The 12,219-nt window shown below is 42.5% G+C and overlaps 1 protein-coding gene across 4 annotated transcripts in view; it reads left to right on the top strand.

Moving 5' to 3' along the window:
* The first annotated feature begins 200 nt into the window (after positions 1-200).
* The window catches only part of LOC121578982 (kinase suppressor of Ras 1-like), a 55,762-nt gene continuing 43,743 nt past the window's right edge, over positions 201-12,219 (top strand). For 3 of the 4 annotated variants that reach the window (XM_045224355.1, XM_045224354.1, XM_045224352.1), the window contains exon 1: positions 201-684. In XM_045224355.1, coding sequence (XP_045080290.1) covers positions 475-684 — 210 coding nt within the window. In that variant the 5' untranslated portion in view covers positions 201-474. The remainder of the gene's footprint in view (positions 685-12,219) is intronic. The other variant, XM_045224353.1, reaches the window with a different exon arrangement.

The raw sequence follows: 12,219 nt of genomic DNA, 5'->3' as shown, positions 1-12,219 counted from the left end.
TTGTGTGTGTGGGGGAGGATAATTTGTTGGCAAGCCTTTATTTATAAGAAAATATTTTTGTTGGTCCTCTCAAACAGGCTAAAGAACCAGCGACGTTTAGTCAGGACAATATGTCCAAACTGACGTATTTATTAAGCGGATGCCCAGCCATATTAATGGACTTCATTTCCCAAACTGCAACGGGTCCATGATGTCTCCAACAGCTGACAGACGATAAAAGCCTACGCGAGAGCTGTCAGCAGGGAGAGAGAGTCTCTCGCCAAGGAGAATACAGAACCCGAGCGCTGTTGGACTTTGGATTGCTTTGGACCAGGATATTGATATCGAACATTTGTATTTCAATATCCGAATTTTGAGCTTTTCCTGCTGAATTTTGGGACATTTGTTAAGTTCCATAATATTGCGTCGCTGGTGCATGTGCATTTTAACATTTACAGTGCATCTACCCCCTAAAGCCGTGCCCAATGCCGAGGAATGGATAGTGTGTCTGATAAAGGTGGAAAGATGGTCGAGAGTGATGAGCAGTCGGAGAGGGATAGTGGCGGTGGCGCAGCGATGGCCGCACTACACCAATGCGAACTCATCCAGAACATGATTGAAATATCCATCTCCAGTTTACAGGGGCTCCGGACCAAATGCGCTGCGTCCAACGACCTCACACAGCAAGAGATACGTACTTTAGAGGTAATTAACTCTTAAACGCATAAATACTGCGGTCCAAACTGGGAAGGTATACGTATGTCTGCCTGGGCTGCATTTCTTTGGTGGCTAAGCTAGGCGCTCCATCAGTTTCCTCATGTTTTGCACAATACATTGCAGTTGTTTGCTGTATTGCGCGATGCTATACATGATTATTTAAAGAATAGGCCTACATTTAGACATGCACGGTGACTTCCCACATTATTGGTTACTATTGATATAGCTATAAATAGACATTGTCACTGACGTTGATCTGGTTACTGTGACCTCTTTCTCGAGGTGAAATATTTGGCTGGAAACCACGGATATTTTGCAGCAATGTATTGCGTGCTGATGAAATCAAACGGGCCAAATTCCAAACATTTTAATTCTGTTCATGTTCACGATTCCGCATTTCTGCATCAGACAAGCCAAGTTCGGGGACAAAACGAAATGCAAAATGAAATAGCAGAGCATTTCTCGGCAATGGTAAATGCCCCTCATGCCAATAATCTTGATAATTCCCCTGAGTATAATTTTGAGTCAATTAAGGGCAATATATCTTTAATGCGTTCCCTGCACCTGGCTGTGTGAACCAAATCATTTCAGTCGTGTAGGGGATGAGTTGAGTAGCGTGTGCGAACAATTCTGATGAACCAGTGTTTAAATTGCGCAAAGGGTGATGGCCTACATATAGGCTCCAGTCTTTAGGCCTATAAAATGGTAGTGTTCACTTGGAAAATATTATATCAAAGTAATAATATAATAGGGAAATTGTAGCCTATTATAGAGCAATATCATGGTCATGAGCATATACACTGCGTGTACAAAACATTAGGAACACCTTCCTAATATTGAGTTTAACCCCATGTTGCCCTCAGAACAGCCTTAATTCGTCGGGACATGGGTTGAAAGCGTTTCACAAGGATGCTAGCCCTTGTTGACTCCAATGCTTCCCACAGTTGTGTCAAGTTGTCTGGATGTCCTTTGGGTGGTGGACCATTCTTGATACACACTGAACTGTTGAGCGTAAAACAGCAGCGTTGCCATTCTTGACACACTCAAACCGGTGCCCCGTTCAAAGGCACTTACATACACTGCTCAAAAAAATAAAGGGAACACTTAAACAACACATCCTAGATCTGAATGAATGAAATAATCTTATTAAATACTTTTTTCTTTACATAGTTGAATGTGCTGACAACAAAATCACACAAAAATTATCAATGGAAATCAAATGTATCAACCCATGGAGGTCTGGATTTGGAGTCACCCTCAAAATTAAAGTGGAAAACCACACTACAGGCTGATCCAACTTTGATGTAATGTCCTTAAAACAAGTCAAAATGAGGCTCAGTAGTGTGTGTGGCCTCCACGTGCCTGTATGACCTCCCTACAACGCCTGGGCATGCTCCTGATGAGGTGGCGGATGGTCTCCTGAGGGATCTCCTCCCAGACCTGGACTAAAGCATCCGCCAACTCCTGGACAGTCTGTGGTGCAACGTGGCGTTGGTGGATGGAGCGAGACATGATGTCCCAGATGTGCTCAATTGGATTCAGGTCTGGGGAACGGGCGGGCCAGTCCATAGCATCAATGCCTTCCTCTTGCAGGAACTGCTGACACACTCCAGCCACATGAGGTCTAGCACTGTCTTGCATTAGGAGGAACCCAGGGCCAACCGCACCAGCATATGGTCTCACAAGGGGTCTGAGGATCTCATCTCGGTACCTAATGGCAGTCAGGCTACCTCTGGCGAGCACATGGAGGGCTGTGCGGCCCCCAAAGAAATGCCACCCCACACCATGACTGACCCACCGCCAAACCGGTCATGCTGGAGGATGATGCAGGCAGCAGAACGTTCTCCACGGCGTCTCCAGACTCTGTCACGTCTGTCACATGTGCTCAGTGTGAACCTGCTTTCATCTGTGAAGAGCACAGGGCGCCAGTGGCGAATTTGCCAATCTTGGTGTTCTCTGGCAAATGCCAAACGTCCTGCACGGTGTTGGGCTGTAAGCACAACCCCCACCTGTGGATGTCGGGCCCTCATACCACCCTCATGGAGTCTGTTTCTGACCGTTTGAGCAGACACATGCACATTTGTGGCCTGCTGGAGGTCATTTTGCAGGGCTCTGGCAGTGCTCCTCCTGCTCCTCCTTGCACAAAGGCGGAGGTAGCGGTCCTGCTGCTGGGTTGTTGCCCTCCTACGGCCTCCTCCACGTCTGATGTACTGGCCTGTCTCCTGGTAGCGCCTCCATGCTCTGGACACTATGCTGACAGACACAGCAAACCTTCTCACCACAGCTCGCATTGATGTGCCATCCTGGATGAGCTGCACTACCTGAGCCACTTGTGTGGGTTGTAGACTCCGTCTCATGCTACCACTAGAGTGAAAGCACCGGCAGCATTCAAAAGTGACCAAAACATCAGCCAGGAAGCATAGGAACTGAGAAGTGGTCTGTGGTCACCACCTGCAGAACCACTTCTTTATTGGGGGTGTCTTGCTAATTGCCTATTATTTCCACCTGTTGTCTATTCCATTTGCACAACAGCATGTGACATTTATTGTTAATCAGTGTTGCTTCCTAAGTGGACAGTTTGATTTCACAGAAGTGTGATTGACTTGGAGTTACATTGTGTTGTTTAAGTGTTCCCTTTATTTTTTTGAGCAGTGTATTTCGTCTTGCCCATTCACCAACTGAATGGCGCACATACACAATCCATGTCTTAAGGCTTAAAAATCCTTCTTTAACCGGTCTCCTCCCCTTTATCTACACTGATTGTAGTGGATTTAACAAGTGACCTTAAGGGATCATAGCTTTCACCTAGTCAGTCTGTCATGGACAGAGCTGGTGTTCCTAATGTTTTGTACACTCAGTGTGTGTGTATGTATATGTATGTATATGCTGAACAAAAATATAAACGCAACAATTTCAACGATTTTACTGAGTTACAGTTCATTTAAGGAAATTCATTAGGCCCTAATCTATGGATTTCACATGACTGGGCAGGGGCGCAGCCATGGTTGGGCCTGGGAGGGCATAGGTCCAACCACTTGGGAGCCAGGCCCACCCACTGGGGAGCCAGGCCCAGCCAATCAGAATTCGTTTTTCCCCACAAAAGGGCTTTATTACAGACAGAAATACTCCTCAGTTTCATCAGCTGTCCGGGTGGCTGGTCTCAGACGATCCTGCAGGTGAAGAAGCTGGATGTGGAGGTCCTGGGCTGGCGTGGTCTGCGGTTGTGAGGCCGGTTGGACGTACTGCCAACTTCTCTAAAACGACGTTGGAGGTGGCTTATAGTAGAGAAATGAACATTCAGTTCTCTGGCAACAGCTCTGGTGGACATTCCTGCAGTCAGCATTCCAATTGCACGCTCCCTCAACTTGAGACATCTGTGGCATTGTGTTGTGTGACAAAACTGCACATTTTAGAGTGGCCTTTTATTGTCCCCAGCACAAGGTGAACCTGTGTAATGATCATGCTGTTTAATCAGCTTCTTGATATGCCACACCTGTCAGGTGGATGGATTATCTTGGTAAACGAGAAATGCTCACTAACAGGGATGTAAACAAATTTGTGCACAACATTTGAGAGAAATAAGCTTTTTGTGCATGTGGAACATTTCTGGGATTTTTTATTTCAGCTCATGAACATTTGAACCAACAATTAACATGTTGCGTTTATATTTTTTGTTCAGTATATTATTCTCATCTGTCATGCATTGTCATGCCATTTGTCCAGCCTGCATTCAGTCACCAACATCCACAAAGATGTATCAATAACCTACTCTTTATGCAAATGAAATGAAAATATTGATATGCTTTCATGCTCTTCACATTTGAATGAGCTTTTCAGGTTTATGTTTGTATTTGAGGAAAGCACATGCTATTACTCTTCCCTTCAGGGGTTTTTGAAGAGTGCATTTTCTTTACATTTCATACATTTTCAACATCTGAGTTGTGAAAAGGTTCGGACTTCTTGAGTGGTCATTGGACTGAAACACTAGTTATGGTAAACCTGTTTCAGGACAAAGAAAGACTTCAAGTGAGTGTCAGAAATATAAAGCAATGAGTGGGTGATCTATGCCCACTCTACAGTACGCCTATCACTGCAACCACTCAAACTGCCACTTTCACTTCTTCCTTCACACTGGTGTTTACTGTTAGTTCAGGATGTCCATCACTGAGGAAAACTGCAAAAAAGGAATCCTTTGGATCGTTATGGTCGGCCTTGTAGACATTCAACCAGAAATGGTCATTCAGAAGCTGCGTTTCTCCAGGCCGTACATATACCCTGATACCATCTTCACACACCCCCTGAACCAGTCAAATGTGGGATTGCTGGAAAGAATATGGGGAGTATTACAGCACCAAACTTAAGCGCTAGTTTTAGTCATATATTTCACAGGTACAAAAGCCCTAACCATCTGGGTTGAATCACCCCCATCTGTTTGTATGAGAAGATTATAGTGACAATTGGAACAGAGAGAGCTGTTAACCACAAGTCGCCCAGATCTGTCTTGGGCTTGGCCATGAAATCCTAACTGGCAGAAATCTGACAGGCTTGACAGCTTGACACTCCCATAGGGGTCCACAAGTGTTCCCATGAGTCCTGTGTATAACAGCAGAGTGGAAAATATCAATTGTCAATCCAGCTAAATGGCCTAACTGCTCAGTTAATTTGTGTGATGAATGAGAGAAGTGAATAGCGATGGGTTAAAGTGTCTGTCACAGTTGTGGTGCAAAACAGGGGCGTCTCTCCCAGAGACCCGCACTTGAGCGCAATCAAGAGAGGCTTGAACTCGCATTATATTCTTACTGAAAGAGCTTTATTATGGCACTCCATCCATGGCTGTTTTTTTACAGTGTGCCTTGCTGGAGAAAAGATAATGGTGCTTTGCTCTCCAAGTGGAGTACCGCAAGGTGGTGCTTCAGTTTTCACACACTAATCTCTGTCTGACTCGTGACATCTCTCACACACCCCCTCTGTCTGTCTTTCTGTCTCCATGTTGGCCTGTTTTTGTCATGTCTCCCTGTCATTGTCTCTCTGTGGCTGTGAATCAGTATGTCTGTTACACTTTGGCAATGAATGACATTAGATGATATCCACTCCCAATAATAATTTTATACCTAACAGCCTCTAGGGACAGATTAAATACTGTATGTGCAGGGAAGGTTACTCTAAAAGAGCTTGAACATAGTTTTTTTGCTTACAGGTTATACAGTGCCTTCAGAAAGTGTTCACACCCCTTGACTTTTTCCACATTTTGTTACGCCTGAATTAAAAATTGATTAAATTGAGGTTTTGTGTCACTGGCCTACACACACACAATGCCCCATAATATGAAAGTGGAATTATGTTTTTAGATTTTTTTTTTTTTTTCAATAGCAAATGAAAAGCTGAAATGTCATGAGTCAAAAAGTATTCAACCCCTTTGTTATGGAGTTCAGGAGTAAACATTTGCATAATAAGTTGCATGGACTCACTCTGTGCAATAATAGTGTTTAACATGATTTTTGAATTACTACCTCATCTCTGTACCCCACACATACAATTATCTGTAAGGTCCCTTAGTCGAGCAGTGAATTTCAGACACAGATTCAACCACAAAGACCAAGGAGGTTTTACAATGCCTCGCAAAGAACGGCACCTATTGGTAGATGGGTAAAAATACAAAATAAAAGCAGACATTGAATATCCCTTTTGAGCATGGTGAAGTTATTAATTACACTTTGGATGGTGTATCAATACACCCAGTCACTACAAAGATACAGGCGTCCTTCGTAACTCAGTTGCCGGAGAGGAAGGAAACCACTCAGGGATTTCACAATGAGGCCAATGGTGACTTTTAAACAGTTACAGAGTTTAATGGCTGTGACAGGAGAACTGAGGATGGATCAACAACATTGTAGTTACACCACAATACTAACCTAAATGACAGAGTGAAAAGAAGGAAGCCTGTTAGAATAAAAATATTCCAAAACATGCATCCTGTTTGCAATAAGGCACTAAAGTAAAACTGCAAAGAATGTGGCAAAGAAATTGACTTTATGTCCTGAATACAAAGCGTTATGTTTTGGGCAAATCCAACACAACACATCACTGAGTACCACTCTCCATATTTTCAAGCATGTTGGTGGCTGCATCATGTTATGCGTATGCTTGTCATCGGCAAGGACTAGGGAGTTTTTTTGTAAGATAAAAAGAAACAGAAAGAAGCTAAGCACAGGCAAAATCCTAGAGGGAAAACCTGGTTGTCTGCTTTCCAACAGACACTGAGAGACAAATTCACCTTTCAGCAGGACAATAACCTAAAACCCAAGGGCAAATTTACAATGGAGTTGCTTACCAAGACGAAATTGAATGTTCCTGAGTGGCCTAGTTACAGTTTTGACTTGAATCGGCTTGGGAATCTATGGCAATGGCTGTCTAGCAATGATCAACAACCAACTTGACAGAGCTTTAATATTTTTTTAAAAGAATAATGTGCAAAATATTGCACAATCCAGGTTTGCAAAGCTCTTAGATTTACACAGAAAGTCTCACAGCTGTAATCGCTGCCTAAGGTGATTCTAACATGTATTGACTTGGGTGTGAATACTTATGTAAATTATATATACTTTTTTTAAATGTATTTCATTTTCAATACATTTTCAAAAATGTCTAAAATCATGTTTTCACTTCATCATTATGGGGTATTGTGTGTAGGCAAAAAAATATTTATTCCATTTTGAATTCAGGCTGTAACACAACAAAATGTGGAATAAGACAAGGGTTATGAATACTTTCTGAATGCACTGTATGTAGCCTAGCCTATATAGACATAACAAGATAAAGATTATATTATATTGGTCACAACAACCAGACTTCTGACTCCTCATTTGAATCTTGCTTGCGTAGTGTCTCTTGATATACATTTTCTTCCGTGAGTCTTTTGGATTAATGCATCACCATGTTATCTGTGCAGATAATCCATCCCTGAGCCTACCTAATGATCAGCAGATAGAAATGCATCATATCTGTTTTGTCTTCTCATGGTGTTGGAAAGAGTTTTGCTGCTCTGCTCGTTGTGTGAGCTATTGTAGCTGTGCCTATATTTAGATGTCTTTCTTCCTACGCATTTTCAGGCTTGGTTGTTAAATAAGGAAATCAAATGACGTGCAAAGAGGCTGTGCTGAGAGGGGAGAGCAGGGAAGAAGGGGGGGATCAAAGCCAATCAGCTGGGCTGCTTCTTATGACATGGCAACTGCTGTGTCTGTCTAAGGCCTAGGAGGAGACCGACTGGGGAGAATATGGCCATCACCAGAGAAGAAACACAAGCAAGTCATTGCAGCATTATCCACACGTTTCCTCTTTTTGTATTGGGAAAGCAAACGGTCCAATCCAGCAGTCGGTGTGGCATGGTGTGGAAATCATGGTCGTTTTACCCCAGCAGGCAGCCTTTGAGCTGTTCTTAAACATGTTGAGGATATAGTGTTGCTCTGCGTCTGGTAATTCTGAGGTCTGCAGTATTTGTGTAATAGGGAAGGAGGATTTGCATGACATGGCAAAGTACAAGGGGTTCCTTTGCCCTGTTCAAACTAACTTCCTTCCTTCCTACCACTTCCTTTTTTCCTTCCTTTCTTTCTTTTTTCCTTCCTTCCTTGAAGTGAGCACTTCAAGGACCATGACATAATTCGATTTCCAGATCGGATATATTATATTTGGGTAACATTTTACATATAGTTGCTTCTATACCTGTGTAGTAACACTGCAATAGCTTTGTAATTGCATAGTAACAGACTTGAGTATTTTTTGTTATTATTACTGAAGTGGAATAAGGAACAGTGCCTTCCTCATTCTTGTTAGAAGAATTCTATATACAATATGTTTACACAATAATGTATTTGCAGCATTTTGTGTTTCTCAATTGAATTCAGTTTCATCTTAAATAATTATGTGTTGCACTCTGTAACAGAAAGTCCATTAGCAGGGACCATTTAGATTTAGAGAATGATGCAACACCAGCTCAAACTCCTACTCTAAGTTATATGGGAATTGCCTGGTTAGATAATAATGCATGTTTGGTTTCAAATGTAACTCAGGAGAAGACACGCATTAGCCTGCCCCCGTGCTGTTCTAACTGACTCATGTCAACGTGAAACCCAAAACACTCAATAATAATCTTCGAATTGATGTGATGAGGCTACAAATGATTCAGGGCCTTGATGCAATTGCAATCTCTAAATTGTGCTATTGTGTTGTATTTCTTGAGACGGCAGTACAGTGGAGTCCGAAATTATTGATACGCTTGATAAAAATGAGCAATTATGACTGTAGAAAATAAATAATTAAAATACTGAGCTATATTGTGCACTCAAATTTTTTTTGAAATATTATTTTATACTAATACAATTGCTCAGAGAAAGATATTTTGTTTAACAAGTAATAAAAAAAATTCTCAAAGGTAGGGGTCAAAATTATTGACAGCCCTAAAGATTCTTAGAAATAAAGTAGCCAAAAGTGTAGTATTTGGTCCCATATTCCTAGCACGTAATAACTATGTCAAGCTTGTCACTCTACAAACTTGTTGGATGCATTTGCAGTGTTTCAGATAATTCTGTGCCCAATAGAAATGAATGGTAAATAATGTATTGTGTCATTTTGGAGTCACTTTTATTGTAAATAAGAATAGAATATGTTTCTAAACACTTACATTAATGTGGATGCTACCAAGACTACTGATAATCCAGAATTATTCGTGGTTAATGATGAATGAGAAAGTTACAGATGGTCAAAGATCATACCGCCAAGATATGCTAACCTCTCACCATTGCCAATAACAGGGGAGGTTAGCATGTCTTGGATTAGTCCCCTGTAGCTCAGTTGGTAGAGCATGGCGCTTGCAACGCCAGGGTTAAGGGTTCGTTTCCCACAGGGGGCCAGTATGAAAAATGTATGCACTCACTAACTGTAAGTCGCTCTGGATTTTCTGAGCGTACAAAAAAGCAGTGTTCATATTATTCATTTTATAAAGTCATTGTTGCTCATCTTTATCAAGGGTGTCAATAATTTCCGACACTGCTGTATGTATACTGTGCATTTAAAAAAGGAGATAACATGCAAAAATCTCTGTCTCTCTAGTATCAGGCATTTGAGAAATGGCTCCCAGAATAGAGCTGTTTGCCTGTTGTAGGTTGTCACACTGCAGCTCTTATAATATTGTGTGACTTTTCTTCTATACTGTTCACACACTTAAGATTCCGAGCCATTTCTGAGCTTTGTAAGGTGTGTGTGTGTGTGTGTGTGTGTGTGTGTTGGCAAGGCCAGGCTGTGTTGTACTGTGTGTTGTTGGGGAGCTGAGGCTGTCGCTGGGGCAAGCCAGACGGGGACTAACCTAACACAACATAAGGACAGAGGATTAGTGGCAGCAGCCAGCCATTCCCCAAGCCCCTCCCCCTCCCTGTGGGGTCAGCCAGCGATGACGGAGGGGTCAGCGCAGTGGGCCATTGTCTCTGACAGTCCCCCACGGCGATGGGCGCCCAGCCCCACCACAAAGCCCCGTGGCACATGTGACCCTTCCTCCCTCCCTGCACCACGCGTCACTGTGCCTCCATCCATCTTGCCACAATGGTGGTGGGCTGTGGTGATTTGTGGCATATTCATGTTATTACCTGGCTGCTTAATATGTGGCATCACGTCACAGCCGTTTGTTAACATTTAGGCCCACATTTTATTAATGCTACCATGGACCGCATGGGGCCAGCAGATAAGGACAGATGAGGCTATAGGCGAAAAGACAAAACACAACAAAGCCTCCTTGTCACATGGTCTTGTCTGCTTGATGGTGATAATATTGTGTACTGATGAGTTCTTGTACCTCTTCCAGTTACAAAGACATGTATTTTAATTTTTTTACATTATGATTTTCTGACTAAACTGAATGTATTGTTTTGGAAGAGAACCATCAAACAAACACTCATATAGACACAATTAAACACTTAAACATTTATTTTGCTCTTGAAAATGGAGCATTGATCATGGTTTGATTTACAATTGTGAAGACAAAAGCCAGCACATGATACCAGATGGGAATAGTGCAGTTTGTGTGGGCTTCTGTGGGCAGATTCAGAATCTATGTGGGTCATATGCCCACCATGACCACAGACGGCAGATGCCTTTCAAAACTGCTGAACAGTTCTGAGGGGACCAAAGGATAATGGCACATAATAGGTGACAATAGAATCTGCCAAGAGTCATGTAAATCTGAAGGGGGCTTCTATTACCACAGATGACTGATTGTTTTATCTTTGAGAAATCTGATATTACCTCTTCATAGTGTAAGTTCTGTTTCCCTGGGAAAGAAGTCTTGCACAATTCTCCTGCAGAGAGGCAATGCTGTCATTGGCAAAGACATCAAAGTAAGACTGTCATCCAATGTTTATGAGAGTACAAGACGGTTATTTCTGCTGAATCTTGAGGAAACAAGTGGAACAGTAGGAGTTTGTCCCCTGTGTCAGACAGGTGTTCTGGTGTCTCTCTGGCTGCTCTCTGGTGACTTGGTTCATATTGGCTGTCACTCATCTCCTCAAGGCACTAAAGTGTTTCCATGGTGTTGTTTATCTCCATTTTCAGACTAACAGGTGGGATCTGAGGCTAGTCAGGCTACCCCATCCCCCACCAGGCTCCCGTCTATATGAGTCCATGAGTTCCATCCTCCACCTAACACAGACCTGTTATTAACCTATCATTACAGGACTGAATGGAATATCTATCGATCTGTAAATCTAACTCTGTTACATGTGTGGGGTCTTTAGAATGGTACAACGCTACTCCAGCTTTTTATCTTTCTATAGAAAATGTGCTCTTATTCAAATGTTACCTAATAAGATAAATGTGTTTATTTAGCAGAACTGCAGAATTGTCTCTAGTCTGAGGTGTACCTTTTAACAGATATTCCACATCGAGGTGTACGGTCTCAAATTTTCTGTTTCATGTCTATGGGAAAATCCACTCTAACCAATGGTTGCAAGGTAACCTGACAACACTCTTAGACCAGTGTATTGTTCACTGTGCTGCCTAAGTGATCCCCATCTACCTGTGTGTGTGTGTGTGTGTGTGTGTGTGTGTGTGTGTGTGTGTGGTGTGTGTGGTTCTCGTGACGGATGTCTCTGGTGCCCAACTAAACAACAACATTATGTTCCACAATAAGATTGAAAAATACTGTCTCTGCAACTCAGTTGGAAAATATGAGGAGGAAATCGTCACGTTGGCTGTTACTATTTAGGCCTACTACAATGGTTAAATCGTTTTTGCAGTTAAAATGTCTCCTGACCCTTTAAGCTACACTGAGAGAAGTTCTAACAGAAGTCTAATTAATGTAGTGTCATTCCTGCTCTGTGGAAAATGAATGTTGAGTTTATAAAGTAAAGCTTACATCCTGTCTCTCCACTAAAGGAAGAGAACAGATAGTGAAGAGAGCTTGTTGTCAGCAAGAAGAAGCTTACTGGCCCTCTTGTCCACCCACAGCACGAGGCCTCTCATTGGCTAACCTCAAAGGTC

Source organism: Coregonus clupeaformis, chromosome 13 (assembly GCF_020615455.1).
Source record: "Coregonus clupeaformis isolate EN_2021a chromosome 13, ASM2061545v1, whole genome shotgun sequence".
NCBI classification, from domain to species: domain Eukaryota; kingdom Metazoa; phylum Chordata; class Actinopteri; order Salmoniformes; family Salmonidae; genus Coregonus; species Coregonus clupeaformis.
This window is presented reverse-complemented; position numbering and strand designations above follow the sequence as displayed.